The following is a 15,933-nucleotide window of genomic DNA, read 5'->3' as shown; positions in this document are numbered from 1 at the left end:
AGTGGAGCAAAGCAAAAAGAGGACACTTCTAGGGGACCCTGAGCAAAAGGGAGCTCAGAGAGCATGCGTATATATTTAAAGTAAAACTCCCTGCTGTAGGATTAAGCACAGTGGGATATTGACAGGCAGAGGGTGAGGTCACAGCTTGTCCATGGCATTCTGATGACTACAGGATAAAAGAACGAATGGATTACAAAGGAAGAGAGATGCTGGAGGCCATGCTGAGTGAGTGAGTTCCCAGCCCTGGCCACCAGGTGGCATAATTATTTGGGGGTTGGAGGAGTGGGTACTGTGCTGGGGGTGGACAAGGAGAAGGTAATTTAAGGTCGATTACACTTACTTTTGGAGAAGGCAATGGCACCCCACTCCAGTACTCTTGCCTGGAAAATCCCAAGGAGCCTGGTGGGCTGCAGTGCATGGGGTCGCTAGAGTCGGACATGACTGAGCGACTTCACTTTCACTTTTCACTTTCATGCATTGGAGAAGGAAATGGCAGCCCACTCCAGTGTTCTTGCCTGGAGAATCCCAGGGACAGGGGAGCCTGGTGGGCTGCCGTCTATAGGGTCGCACAGAGTCGGATACGACTGAAGTGACTTAGCACACTTACTTTGGGCTACCCTGGTGGCTCAGATGGTAAAGGATCCACCTGCAATGCAAGAGATGCAGGTTCGATCCCTGGGTCAGGAAGATCCCCTGGAGAAGGAAATGGCACCCTACTCCAGTATTCTTGCCTGGGGAATCCCATGGACAGAGGAGCCTGGTGGGCTCCAGTCCATGGGGTCGCAGAGAGTTGGATATGACTGAGCGACTAACTTTTCCGCACTTATTTCTTAGGCTCTAATTCAGAGCCTTACCAAGATAAGTAATCAGTAATCAGCCATTGAACAAACGAGCAGTTCTTCAGTTGGGTGATTGCAGTACTATTGCCTGCTATGTGGAGTAGAAATAAACAAGTAGAGCTAAACCTTGGAAAGTGTGGCCAGGTTGGTGTGTAACGTTCAGAGGAAGCCCAAATGGTGGTCTCCTCATTGAGCAAATGTGCAACGCAGTGCTTCAAGAAGTTTGCCCAGGTAGTGGAGGAATTGGTGTCTTTATTAATATTTCATTTCTTGAAAAACCTTTGGTATCTTCATCAGCTGTGATTACTCCCACCACTCTGCGTCAAGTCATTCACCAAATCTTGCTCATTCAACTTCTGCATACTGTAAAACTCAGCAGCCTTATAGAGGTAGAAATGGCACACAGCGAACTGCACATAAACATGTAAACCCACGAAACCTCCACAATTAAGATGTAGTTTTTTTTACTGTGCAAAATTATTATGAGATTCATCACTGGTATTTATGAACAGTTTATTCCTTTTTATTGCTGAGTAGTATGCCATTTTATGGATATACCACAGTTTGCTTATCAGTTTACATGTTAATGAATATTTGTGTTATTTCTAGTTTGGGCTTGTTAAAAGTTAAGCTGCTATAAACATCAATATACGAGTTGTTCTTTGGGTGTATCTAGGAATGTAAATCTCGGAATGGAGTGGCTTGATCATAATGGCTGCTGCTGCTACTGCTAAGTCGCTTCAGTTGTGTCCAACTCTTAGCGACCCCATGGACTGCAGCCCACCAGGCTCCTCCATCCATGGGATTTTCCAGCCGAGAGTTCTGGAGTGGGGTTCCATTGCCTTCTCCGGATCATAATGGCAGGTATATGTTTTATTTTTTAAGAGAATGCCAAGCTGTTTTCCGAAGTTGGTCATATCATTTTGCATTCCCACTGGCAGTGTATGAACGTGCCCATTCCTCTGCATGCTCACCAGCACTTGCTGTGGTCATTCTAATAGGTCATTCTTTGTGGTTTGTCCATTGGGCCATTCTCATAGGTAACTCTTTGTAGTTTTAGTTTGTATTTCTCTGATGAGTAGTGGTGTTAAGCATCTTTTCATACACTTCTTTGCCATTGTATATCTTCAGCGAAATGCCTCTTCAAATTGTTGGTGCATTTTTTTAGAATAGTTTTAGAAATAGTTTTAAATTAAACTTGGAGAGGTTTTAATATTCTAGAAATAAGCCCTCTATCATGCAAGTCCCAGTGTATGGCTTATCTTTCTATTATCTTAAAGAGTCTCTTTCAAAGAGCAGTTTTTAATTTTGACGAGGCCTAAAATATCAGATTTTTCTTTTATGGAAATTGTGCTTTTGGTGTCTTCTCTAAAGAATCTTTGCTTAATCCAGGGTCACAAGGATTTTGTCTCAGGTTCTCTTCTAGTTCTATAATGTTATGTTTTATGTTTAGATCTGTATTCTATTTTGAGTTAATTTTTGTATATGGTACAAGTATGGATCAAAGAGTTCATTTTTTGGCCTGTGGATATCAAATTGTTCCTGTACCTTTTGTTGAAAGGGTCTGTCCTTTATTTTTTGAGTTGCCTTGGCACCTTTGTCACGAATCAGCATACTTACGTGTATGGATCTATTCCGAACTCTTTTCTGTTGATCTGTTTGTCTTATCTTCATGCAGATACCTTACTGCCTTGATTACCATAACTTCATAGTAAGTCTTGAAATCAGGTAATGTTAGTCCTTCAACTTTATTCTTTATCAAAGTTGTGTTGGCTGTTCTTGGTCTTTTGGATTTTCTTATGAACTTAAGAATCAATTGTAAATTTCTAACAAAAAGTCTTAGGATTTTGACTGGGATATTTTTGGCTCTTTAGATCAGTTTGGGAGAATAGACATCTAAATAAAATGAATCTTCTACCTATGAGCAAAGTATACCTCTCCATTTATGTAGATTTTCTTTAACTTCTTTCAGCAGTGTTCTGTAATTTCAGTGTAGAAGTCTTGCATATCTTTTGTCAGATTTATTGCTAAATATTTCATTTATAATTTCAAGGTCTGGTTATTTGTTGCTAGTATATAGAAATACAGTTGATTTTTGTTTATTGATCTTGTATCTTGCTAAACTAGAGTTTTGATATCTTTTTTATAAGCTTCAGATTTTTCTGTACACATAATTATGACATCTGCAAAAAGATGGTTTTCCTTTTTCCGTATTGATCTAGATGCCTTTTACTCTTTTGCACTTCAGTAAAATGTTGGATGGAAGCAGTGAGAGTAGACATTCTTGCTTGTTCCCTTTCTTAGGGGGAAGGCACCTAGACTTTGACCAGTTAGTATGATGTTGGATGTGGGGTTTTCCACAGATGCTCTATATAAGGTCATAGAAGATTCCATCTTTCTGTAGTGTGCTGAGGGTTTTATCAGGAATGGATATGGGGTTTTGCCTTTTTGCATCTATTGGAGTGATCACATGGCTTTTTTAGCTTGTTAATATGATTGATTTCATTCATGTTCAGATGTTTAAGCCAATCTTGCCTTCTTGAACTAAATCCTACTTGGTCAGGATATATTGTTCTTTTTATTTATTATAGTAGTCAATTTGCTAGAGGTTTATTTAGAATTTTTTCATTTATGTTTATGAGGGACACTGGTCTGTTTTTCTTTTCTTTTTAAAAAAGTGTCTTTGTCTGATCTTGATTCCAGGGTAATGCTGACTTCTTAGGACAAGTTCAAAAGTGTTTTCCTACTTCCCAGATCAGTTTGTGTCAGAATTGATATTTTTTTCTTAAATATTTGGTAGAGCTCACCAGTGAAACTGTTTGTGCCTATAATCTTTATGGGAAGATTTTAAATTACAAATTTAATTTCTTTGATAGATACAGGGCTGGTCAGGTCATCTGTTCCTTCTTGAGTGAGTTTTGATAGTATTTTTTCAAGAAATTTCAGCTAGGTCATCAAGTTTATTGTAAAATATTTTTTATGATATTCACTTATCATCCTTTCAGTATCTGTAAACTTTGTAGTCATTTCACCTTTCTTATTCCCAAATATCAGTGATCTGTATCTTAACTCTTTTTCCTAATCAATCTGATTGGAGTTGTATCACTTCTATCAGTCTTCTCAGTGAGCTAGTGTTTGGTTTCACTGATATTCTCTTTTGTGTTTCAGAGGTTTCTGCTCTGATTTTTATTTTCTTCTTTGGTCTTACTTTGTATTTAATTTGCTCTTCTTTTCCCATTTTCTCAAGGTGGAAGCTGAAATCATTAATTTGAGATCTTTATTCTTGTCTTACCTACATGTTTAGTGCTGTAAATTTATTGCTAAGCACTACTTTAGTGGCATTCTCCAAATTTTCATGTGTTGTTTTATTTTCATTCAGTCAAGAGTCCTTTGTAATTTTCCTTTTGATTTCTTCTCTGACCCATAGGTTGTTTAGATGCATGTTTAGTTTCTACGTGTTTGGGGGATTTTTCTCAAGATCTGCATGACTCAAGTCCCTTTAGATTTACTGAGACTCATTTTATGGCCCAGAATATGGTCATCCTTAGTAAATGTTTTATACACCCTGAGAACAAGTATGTGTAATATCTTGCTGTTGTTGGGTGGAGGGTTCAATGAATATCAGATCCAGTTGGTTGAGTGGTGTTCGCTTGTTCTGTATCCTTGCTGATGTTCTGTGTACTAGATGTGTCAGTCACTGAGAGGCATGTTAGAAGTTTTCAGCTCTAGTTGTGGACTTGTCTCTTTTCTTCATTTCTGTTAGTTGTTATTTACTGTATGTTGAAACTGTTACCTCTACGTACACATGGAGGATTGTTGTGTCTTCTTGGGGCACCCATCTTTCTGTATTGTCTGCTTTTTCCCCTGGTAATTTTTTGTTGTTGTTCACTGGTCTCCTTGGTCTGATATTACTGTAGCTACTTGAACTTTCTTTTGATTAGTGTTTTTGCATGATATGTTTTTCTGTCCTTTAACTTTTAATTATTTTTACTTGATTGACTTTCCCACTAAGCTTGTGAATGGTCACACGTGAGGTTAGGAAGTTTCCTTACGAGTTTTGAACGCTGAGTTTGTGTAGAATTACACAAAATGCCATAGTTTGTCTAATAACTTTCTTCCTTGCTGAGTTTGTTCATTTTCAGTTTGGTCTTTCCTGCTTTCTGTGAGAATTCCACCCTTCAGGCTAACACATCACGGTGAGGTATTTACTGTGGATCTGACGTGTGTTAGCCTGTGTTCAGGGTGCTGGGGGTGTAGTGACAAAGCCCTCCTTCCTAGGGCCATTCTGTTTTAGTGCAGTGAGGCCGACTGTAAACAAACACACTGTCGGTGGTGATCAGGTGCGGGTGGGGGTAACAGAACCACAGCGTTCAGAAAGGGAGGGGAGAGCAACCAAGGCCAGGTGGGTGGGGCAGCAGGCCTCTCTGACAAGGTGACTCTTGGACCGAGATGTGGTGAAGGTGAGGGATGGGCCGTGTGGACCTGGGCGAAGAGCATTTCCGGCAGAGGCACAGCGTCTGCAGAGACCTTGGATAGGAATATGCCTGGGAGGAGAGTGTGGCCGGAACCAAGTAAGTGATGTCAGAGGTCATCTTAGCCAGCTGGAACACTGAAGAATTCTGAAATACCACCCTGAAAACTGTCCGTTTAACAGCACTGTGGTCCAAACTAAACAGCACAAGGGAGGCTTAAATTTTTAGAACTGAGGGGTGGGGTGGGCAGGGAATAGAGGCGCTTCTTCCTTTGTATCCGTGTACAGACAACCACTGATAAAGTTATTGATCTTTTAAGACCAGTGAGCTGTAAGAGATCCTTATCTGTGTTAGTCTGGTCTGAGTAGATGAATGTTAAATTCTTTTCTCTCACCACAAGATTCAAGTTATTCTCTTTTTGTTCCTTGTCAGTTCCTGAAGGTACCGAATGGCCTAGATGGGTCCTAAGTGAGTAAATGAAGTCGCTCAGTCGTGTCCGACTCTTTGCGACTCCATGGACTGTAGCCTGGGTCCATGAGACCCAGGGATTGAACCTGGGTCTCCCGCATTGTAGACAGACGCTTTACCATCTGAGCCACCAGGGAAGTCTTAGCGACCCCATGGACTGTAGCCCACCAGGCTCCTCCGTCCATGGGATTCTCCAGGCAAGAGTACTGGAGTGGGTTGTCATTTCCTTCTCCATAGATGAGTCTTAGGCCTCTCTTAATCATTCTCCTTGTTTGTGAATATGGCTCATGGTTTGTGAATATGGCTCATGGTTCTCATAGGTGCATCAAGTCACTTGTAAAATTCTTTGGAAAATTAGAAGACTTGTAGGTGTTTTCACAAAAAGTGTCAACTCATGGTTTGGAAAATTCAGTAGAGTGAATGGGAAAGGGAGGTTGGGCATGCTGCTGCACTTGTGTTTAACCGGTCCGCTGGCAGTTTCTTTTGTGACAAAGATGGGTATTTGTGGGTAGTTGATGTCTTTATGTGGGGAGACATAAAATGAAAACATTGACCAAGATTGTGAAATCGCTGTATTTCCGAATGCAGCCGTTCACACATGTTTATTTTATTGCAGGTACTTCTTGGTGGACTTTTATGCACCAACAACAACTGTTGCAAGCATAATGGAGCACTTGTCTAGAGACATTGACGTGATTAGACCAAATGTTGTAAAACACCCTCTGACCCAGGAAGTGAAAGAATGTGAAGGGATCGTCCCGGTGCCACTTGAAGAAAAGCTGTATTCCACCAAGAAGAGGAAGTGAGAAGGCACCACACTTTAGCCTCCTGTTTAATTCTCTCACTTGTGAGCGCCACGGATAGATAATGTACAGGCTTAATCTTTATATCTGAGGGTGCTGTTGGCGCTGTTGGATTTTCCAGAGGTACTTTTAGCTCTTGGTCCTCTTTGCTGTGAGAACTGGGGGCTGACTTCCTTAGGGCCACTTGGTAATCTTTGGCACCAGCACGTCCTCCTTGCTTTCACTTCATGAGTATAATTTGTCAGTGAGGACTTCCTGCCCAACAGCAACACTAACCCCAGTTTGAAGAGCAAAGCTCATAAAAACTACTTTGGATTGCATGGTCATTATTCTCACTGTATACACCCATGCAAAATAAAATTTTAAGACCACTGTATTATACGTGTCACTTTCGATCCGAGTGAAAGTGTGTGATTTTTTTAAAGACCCTTGGCCTCTTGGCCCTCCATGGCACTGTGCACCAGCTGAGGCCTCAGACACAGCTCCAGTCCGCCCAGACTGCTGGTAGTGTTGGGAGGAGCCCAGGTTCAAGCCTGGGAGAAGCCGGGGCGCGGGCAGGTGGGGTGCGTCTGCTCCTTGACCCCTGGGCAGTGCCTGCTCCTCTGCTCATCCTTGTGGTGGGTGCTACTCTTGGGGAAGGGGCGCATGCCAGGTGGCAGTTGGCGGTGGCCCTGCGTCCTGTCGTTCCTCTGCCACTAGCACTGCCCGCTCCCCGCCCCTCAGCCCCACGGGCCTCTTCGGGGAAGTCGTCACCTCTGAATTCTACACCCCGTCGCTTTTCCCCGCCACCCTGATGGCCTGGAGGCTGATTGCAGTTGAGTTGGAGATGCCTGAAGTGCTAGCTGGTGCCAGTGCCTGTGGCCGGCGGCACGCTGAACTCTTAAGTCTGGGCACTTATTAGAAGATGCATCTTTTTTGTTGTTGTTGTTTTTATTTGATACTTATACACCTTTTTAAAAAAAAAAAACAAAAAACATCCTGAAAATAAAAACACGAGCTTGAAGAGTTTCTTTATGTTGGCAGAGGAGAAGTTGGGTTTTTGAAATGTTATACTTTGAGACTTAGAAGCAACCAGTCTTTGCTTGAAATTGATTGAGTTAATTTACTTAGCAAATAAAAATGCAGGATGGCCAATTAAATTTGAATTTCAGCTAAATGACAAGTCAGCTTTCACATTAAGTATGCCCCCAATATTACATGGTAATACACTTATACCAAAAAAAAATGATGCATTGTCTATTTGTGTCTGTTTGACATTCAGATTTACCTGGGTGTCCTGTATATTCTGTGTGGTTAGCTTTAGTAGAACTTACATAAAGGAATAAATAATACCAAGCCAGAGAAAGCAAAGCTGAGAAGCAAATGAAGTCAGCGTCCAGCATTCTGACTTCTCGGCTGACTACATTGGCAGGGAGGCAAATGACAGACGAGAACACAGCAGGCGTGCTCTAATTTGCCTCAAGCCCTTCTTCTCTCAACCTACTAGAAAACCGATCAGGAGACCAACTGAGATTTCATGTCTGGTCAGTCCCAGAGAATCTGTTCTGTGAGCCTGAATTTACAGCCCAGTCTGAGAATTCTCCTTCACCAAGTTGCACGTACGTCCCTGGTGGCTCAGACGGCAAAAAATTCACTTGCAATGCAGGAGACTGGGTTCAATCCCTGGGTCAGGAAGGATCCCCTGGAGAAGAAATGGCAACCCACTCCAGTATTCTTGCCTGGAGAATCCCATGGATGGAGGGGCCTGGCCAATTAGAGTCCCTGGGGTCGCAAAGAGTAGAACATGTGTGAGCAACTTACACCTTGACTTCCTTGGTCTCTGCCCCAGGCCTGGCGAGCCGAGGCCCCAGGTTCCCTGGCAGTGGGATACCTTCCGTGGCGAGTGAGGATGGGTGAAGATGGAAGAGTCTCTGTATCTCCTCCCAGCGGCTGGTGCTTTGGAAGAAGTTGCCCAGCCTTTCCATCTTCCCAGAGCAGGGCCCTGCACAGGGTGTCTGCCCACAACCCAAAGCTTCTGCACCTAGGTTGTTGGGAGAAGCGTCAGTTGCCAAGATAGATCTCCGGTTGTACTGATTCTACAGACAGATCCTGGTAGGAGTGGAGAGGGTGGGGACTGGGCCTCTGCCTCTTCTAACCACGATGATGCTGAAGCACTGACAGATGAGCAAACAGGTTCCTGACTCGCCCAGCTCTGGACTCGCCTGGGGCTGCCTGCCTCCGTGATGCTGCCCTGGATCCTCGAATTCCTCACGTGGCTTTCTCTTAAAAGAGCCAACTTCCACTTCCTCCAGAGGCATAAAAAGCTATAAAAAAAGTCTCTTTGAAGAGCAATAGTTCAGTAAAGAGGGTCATTAAGAATTGGACACTGGAAATAAAAGGGATAAAGTAGAGATTATCTGGGAAAATGGGCTACTTCCTGTTTCATTCGGAATTTCCTGAGAGCGCAGGCGCTCAGCCAAGGCTGGAGGGAGCACAGATTCTCTACCAATGGTCTGGGTCTCGATGCAGATTCACTCAGGTGCTCATGACCGAGGTGCAAGCTTGCTTTTTCCTAGAGCATGTTTGTTACGTGTGTGCTCCATGCTGCACACACACAGTCTGTACCTCATTTAGCCTCTTCAGCTCATTGATAGAGCAGCAGTACCCTTGTTATCTGGATGAGGAAACAAGACTCCCAAGAGGTTTGACCTTGACCCCGCAACTTCCGAGTGACTGCCCAGATCTTGAGCTGGGGACCCTGACGCCATGTCGTCTTTTCCGTCTGGTAGCGTGGAGGCTGTCTGTCCTCTCTGGTTATAAACAAGGCACTCTGGGGTGAGCGTGTGCCACGTGCCACGCAGGTGGTAAGCAGCCACCCTTGGGGCCTGGGGGTGGTACTGCCACTTCCTTTTCCTGCACTTGCTGGTCCCCAGGAAGATGGATGGATGCTGTTGGGCATTCCAGGTCACCAGGTGTGCGGAATCTCACGGCACAGTTTAGAAAGTGTTCGGAAGGAGGCTGGCTAAGTAGGACAGCTGTGTGTGTGCCAGTTCCCCTCCTCGGAAGCTCCGGAATGAAGCCACTGTCCCTTCCCTGCCGCCGCCCCCCTGCCCCCCAGGCGCTGATTCATAGCTGGACTCTCAGCGCTGAGGGCGACCCTTGCCCGTTGCGGCAGGGCTCGTGTGCAGGTCGTCCCCGGGCTGGGGGGCGTCCTCTTGCTCAGGTGGGTGGTGGGCAGGGGCGATGTTTGGGTGGCCGGCCTCCTTCAGTGGATGGTGACTTGCGGCGTGCTGGGGATGGAGCAGTGAACAAGACGGTCCTGGGGACTGATAGTTCGGAAGGCAGAGAACTGTGGGCGCTGCCACGAAGGGAAAGGGCAGAGGATGTGGGTGGGAGGGGGCGGGGGGCGCTGAGACCCGCGGGATATGGAGCGAGTCACGTGATGTAGTGGTTCCGGCAGAGGGCGCAGCGCCTGCAGACACCTGGATTTGTGAGCTGAGGGGGTGTGATGAGGAGTCGGGCCAAATCTGGGAGGCTGACGGGACACCCTCGAGAATAAATGCAAAGGGATAGGAGTCTGCCATCTGAACTGAACTGCAGAAGCCAAAGAAGCCAGGCCTTGGGGTGACTCCACAATTCGGGAGCGCTGCCTCTGGGGGCCTCTTTCTCACACTTGTCACCCTCTTCGTGGTCCACTTTGAACAGGATTGAACTTCTGAAGCTCTGCTCTTTGTTTTTGTTTTCTTTGCACGAGGTGGGCTCAGGAAGGTGGAGAATGAAAGGGAGACTGTAGGCCAGAAAGCTAGTCCCAGGTGTGCCCTGGAAGCTGCTTCGCAGAGACATGAGTCAGGGAAGCACTGGGCAAGCATCTGAGCTTGAGACAATCAAGTCCTGTACCCTGAAATGTCCGCAAGGAAGAACCACTGAGCCCAAGCGAGCCTTTTGCTGAAAGACCAGGTTTGTGTTGATGAAGGTGAAATGCTGATGATAAGAGGTGTTGGAAGCATGAGCTACTCCAGAAGAGCAGTGATCCATCCATCCTGACACAGCTGAGGGACACAAGACACAGCTTCAGCAAAAGCTCAGTGTGGGCATTATTCCTTTACCCTCCTCAACACCCTAAGGCGCATATTATACCCATTTTGCAGATGGGGCACCCAAGTGCTAAGATAGGTGACTCCTCCGAGGTGACCCAAAGGCTCAGCAGGTTAAGAATCTGCCTGCAATATAGGAGACACAGGTTCATTACCTGGGTGGGAAAGATCCCCTGGAGAAGAAAATAGCAACCCACTTCAGTATTCTTGCCTGAAAGATTCCATGGACAGAGGAGCCTGGTGGGCTGCAGTCCATGGGATCAGACAACTGAGCAGCTAAGCGTGTGCGCACACACACCCCGAGATGATTACTGGAAGAGTTGGGACTGGTCATTTGAACGTCCATTTTGGGCACGCCACACCCTTCCAGAGGTGGACACTGCCATTCTGCAGCCCAGACTGTGCTCTGAATGACCTCTGCCCCGGGCCCTTCCCATCCCGCCACCAGACCAGGGCCCCTGGCTTCATCCCTGTAGGAGGGAGAGTGGAGCTGGGACTCCTGGGACCTGCTTTAATCTCAGGTCTTCAAAGGGAAGTCCTGAGAACATCGGAAGTAAAGTTAGTGTGTACCCTGGAGACCAGACCTCCTTTTGTCCTGTTTTTTTCCAAACTGCTCTGTCATTTCCCACAGAGCTTTTTCCTCTCCGCATTCCCCGAGGGGTGTGTGTATGGGCGATGCACAGGGCAGGCGCTGCCCTGGGCAGGATACAAAGATGAGTGGGCCGTGACCCTAACCTCGAGGCTGTCACGGATTGGGGAAGGTGGAAATTATTCCGCCCTGATGTGAGATGCAAACTGAGTGCTATACGAACAAAGAACTGGATTCCTTAGTCCAGGGAGTGGGGGTGGGGTAGTTTTCCAGCAAAGATGGCCTCTGAGCAGGCATGGGACGTCTCGTATGGAGCAGGGGTGGTGGAGATGGGAGGTGCCAAAAATGTGTTTTGGAAGCACCTGGGAGCGGGCAGGTGTGGTGTGATGGCAAGAGAGGCGTGGGGTGCGGGACACCCTGCAGATTCAGGGAGGGTCCGAGTTGCCATCAGCTGGTGGAGAGGCCTTTCCTGGCTGCCAAGGGTCTCTTGAACTGAAGGGACGACTTCCAAGAGCCAAGAATGAGTCCTGCGCATACTCTTACGCAATGAGCCTCTCGATGGGCCAGCCTACATGGTGCCCACACGTTGGTTAGAAAGACATGATTCTACCAGTTCCTCACGGAGAAGCACCAAGAGGGCTGAGCAAGGTTTCCGGGTGTCCTCCAGCAGCAGAGTGGACCTGGGAACGGGCTGCCATGGTGCCGGTGGCAGCAGGTGTCCAGGTCTGTTTGCGAGACTGTTTGTCACTGTGGAGAAAACGCAAACGTAGTAGTGGAATGAGCATAGCACTTGGGCTTAGAGACCCGCATGGACTGTGTGATCACGGACTGTTTCTTCTTTCAGCCTCCATTGCATGAGGTGCTTTTGAAGAGTCCTTCCAAGTTTGTCCGGCCCTGGCCCAGATCCCACTGCCCAGTCTGCTGGGGCTTGGGGTGTTCAGTCAGCGACTTAAGAACCTGCTGACTGGTGGGATGCAGAGATGGGGAGAGTTTCTCAGAGGCCTCTTCTTTGCACACTCTTCGTCTTCGGGTAAGGATGACTGTTGTTCCCGTAGCCTGCCAGGGGGTTCGGTGGGGCTGTCGCTCTAATTCTAGACAGAATAGGCGCTGTACTTGACCACAGGGAAACAGCCAAGGGAGCCTCTGAGGCCAGCATGGCCATTGGCTGCACTTGAATTGCCAGCATTCTTTTTGGCTCTGAGAACAAAGCTTTAAGGCACATGACTTAGACCCAAACACAAATGTGAGGCATCCCATTAGTACATGGGAGGACAATGGTGTGACCAGGAAGTCCCTGGGTGGTGGTGAGGTCTGGTTTTGGGAGAGTTGCCCCATAACTACCTAAATCAGCCCCTAAATTTATAGTTGTTGTTGTTCAGTCACTAAGTCGTGTCCAACTCTCTGTGACCCCACGGACTGCAGCCCACCAAGCTCCTCTCTCCTTCACTATCTCAGAGTTTACTTAGATTCACATCCACTGAGTCAGTGATGCTATCAAACCATCTCATCCTCTGCCGCCCCCGTCTCTTTTGCCTTCAGCCTTTCCCAGCATCCGAGTCTCTTCCAATAAGTCAGCTCTTCGCATCAGGTGGCCAAAGTATTGGAGCTTCAGCTTCAGCATCAGTCCTTCCAATGAATACAGGGTTGATTTCCTGTTTATAGTACCAGCAGCAATAGCTTGATAACCTTGTATGCTTCCAGCTCCTCTTGACCCAACAGGGAGATTAGCAAAAGTCGAGCTCCTGAAGCCAGACCAAGTGTCCAGAGTCCTCGAGACCTTTGGGGTGCTGCAAGGGAGCAGAGTTGTCATCTGCATATTGCAATTGAACCCCTTTCTCCAGAACACTTGGGGCTAAGCTTGCCCCTTCTTTGGCAGGAATTATGATTTCACTTCATTTCCTGGAGATTTCACTCTAAGCTGTAGTTGCCTTGTGAGTGGAAAAGACAAGGATGCATTGTCTAGTGGATAATGCCAGAAGTGAGGATTGTATTAATACAAAATGGGTTCTTGAGCTCTCCATGCCAAGTGGGAGACCACTGTGTCCATAAACTCGTATTGATCTGACTTGGATGGAGCACTGTGTGTCCCTGTGGATCCCAAAGTGTACGCACCTCTTTGTGGAAGATGAGATTTTGCTTTTTGGATGGAGGGTAACTGCTACTATTAACTGCTGCCCAAGGTCTGTCTAGTCAAAGCTATGGTTTTTCCAGTAGTCATGTATGGATGTGAGAGTTGGACCATGGAGAAAGCTGCTGCTGCTGCTGTTGCTAAGTCGCTTCAGTCATGTCCGACTGTGCAATCCCATAGACGACAGCCAACCAGGCTCCTCTGTCCCTGGGATTCTCCAGGCAAGACTACTAGAGTGGGTTGCCATTGCCTTCTCCCTAGAAAGCTGAGTGCTGAAGAATTGATACTTTTTGAACTATTGTGTTGGAGAAGACTCTTGAGAGTCCCTTGGACTGCAAGGACATCCAACCAGTCAATCCTAAAGGAAATCAATCCTGAATATTCATTTATAGGACCGATGCTGAAGCTGAAGCTCCATTACTTTGGCCACCTGATGCGAAGAACTGACTTCTTGGAAAAGACCCTGTTACTGGGAAAGATTGAAGGCAGGAGGAGAAGGGGACGACAGAAGATGAGATGGTTGGATGGCATCACCAACTCAATGGACATGAGTTTGAGTAAACTCCAGGAGTTGGTGATGGACAGGGAGGCCTGGCGTGCTGCAGGCAATGGGGTCGCAAAGAATCGGACACGACTGAGTGACTGGGCTGAACCGAGGCCTCTCTGAGTGGGAGTCTGATGTATGACGCAGGGAACCCAAAGGCGGTGCTCTGTGACAACCTGGAAGAATGGACGGGGAGGGAGGTACGAAGGGGGTTCATTATTCAAAGATTCTGTTTTTATGAATTTAAATTTTGAGTCTCCCAATGTGTCTGTTCCCAGGCAAGGATGACCAGGTGACTTCTTGCTTCAGCTCTCATGCTGTGAATAAGTGTCTTTTCCTCAGTCAACTTAGTGTTGTGATTTTCCTGTGTAAAATGTCCCCTCCACCTACCATTCATGCAGAAATGCTGTCTAGTGTCCCTGAGCACAAAAAGGCTGGGATGTGCCTTATGGAAAAAATGTGTGTGTTAGGTTGGCTTTGTTCAGGCCCAAGTTATAGTGCTGTGGCTTTGTCCAGTGTTTTTGGTTTTAACTTTTACTGGCATATAGTTGACTTAAAATGTTGTGTTAGTTTCAGGTATATAACAAAGCGAGTCAGTTATACGTATCTGTATATCCACTTTTTGGGGGGAATTCTTTTCCTATATATGGATCAACAACATGTATTAAGTAAGATGTCATTAAGGGACTTCCTTGTAGCTCAGACAGTAAAGAATCTACCTGCAATTCAGGAGACCAAGGTTTGATCCCTGGGTCAGGAAGGTCCTCTGGAGAAGGGCATGGCAACCCACTCCAGTATTCTTGCCTGGAGAATCCCATGGACAGAGGAGCTTGGCGGGCTACAGTAAGTGGAGTCGCAGAGTCTGATACGACTGAATGACGAACACTACTCCTACGAAGATGCCATTAAAATGAAACACACATAAAGCAAGGTTATCTATTGGTGGGTGACACAGCTGTTGTGACAGGAGCCTAGCCCTGCATTTGCCCTAGGAACAGAGGTTTCCAGTTCTCTAAATCAGCACTAGCAGCTACTTTATATGACAGAAATATCATGGACGATGAGAATGGACTGTATTTGATGCGGGTTTGTGCTTTTTCTGCTGAGCACCTCTTTGGTCGTCCAGTAATTCTCCAACTTTTATCTGCAATGAAGATTTTTATTCCCACCCTTGTTCTTACTCTGTGTGTCTGGCTCATCTTTCACTGTCCTGCCTTCCCTCCTCATCACACTTGCATTCTCCTTCACCAGCTCCCATCCGCTAGAGCGCCACACATCTACGTGTGCCAGGGACCCGCTCTTTGAAAGGAACACTTAGAAAAGAACCTTGGCAGAAGGGTTTGGCGATGTGGCCAGCAAAAGTCTGGACACTGTCCATTTGTGTCTCAGCCTTAGAAGCAGGCAATTTGGTGGGTTTAGTTAAGGCCATGAAAAGGGATAATTAGATCAGCAGTAGAGCAGCCCCTGCCCCCTTCCTTGGGCTCTATGATATCTCAAGGGTTTTCATCACATCCTCTGAATCAAATACGTTTTAATTACCTTAAAACAACTGCAAAAAGGTGCTGAATTTATTAAGTAGGCAGTTACAGCCAGTGTTCTGAAAGCTTGTTCCTCTTCCATTTATTTCTTAAAAAAAATATATATATATATTTATTTATTTATTTATTTATTTCTGGCTGCACTGGGTCTTTGTGCAGGTTTGCTCTACTTGTGGCAAGTGGGGAGCTTGCCTTATCCCTTATCCCTTATCCCCCCTAATCCCTCCTCTCTAGCTGTGGTGCACAGGCCTCTCATTGTGGTGGCTTCTCTTATTGTGGAGCACGGGCTCTAGATTGTGAGGGCTTCAGCAGTCACGGCTCCCGGGCTCTGGAGCGCGGGCTCAGCAGTCGCGGCTCCCGGGCTCTGGAGCGCAGGCTCAGCAGTCGCGGCTCCTGGGCCCTGGAGTGCAGGCTCAGTAGTTATGGGGCACAGGCTTGGTTGCTCAGAGGCATGTGGGATCTTCCCCGACCAGGGATCA

General features: G+C 46.5%; 1 protein-coding gene across 1 annotated transcript in view; it reads left to right on the top strand.

Annotated features, from left to right (window-relative positions):
* The window catches only part of MRPS6 (mitochondrial ribosomal protein S6), a 65,135-nt gene extending 58,177 nt beyond the window's left edge, over positions 1-6,958 (top strand). Inside the window, exon 4 of the mRNA XM_070797396.1 lies at positions 6,396-6,958. Within this exon, the coding sequence (XP_070653497.1) occupies positions 6,396-6,585 (190 nt within the window). The 3' untranslated portion in view covers positions 6,586-6,958. The remainder of the gene's footprint in view (positions 1-6,395) is intronic.
* Positions 6,959-15,933: the final 8,975 nt, after the last annotated feature.

Source organism: Bos indicus, chromosome 1 (assembly GCF_029378745.1).
Source record: "Bos indicus isolate NIAB-ARS_2022 breed Sahiwal x Tharparkar chromosome 1, NIAB-ARS_B.indTharparkar_mat_pri_1.0, whole genome shotgun sequence".
Classification (NCBI taxonomy): Eukaryota; Metazoa; Chordata; class Mammalia; order Artiodactyla; family Bovidae; genus Bos; species Bos indicus.
Note: the sequence above shows the minus strand (reverse complement) of the source record. Positions and strands in the feature narration are given on the sequence as shown.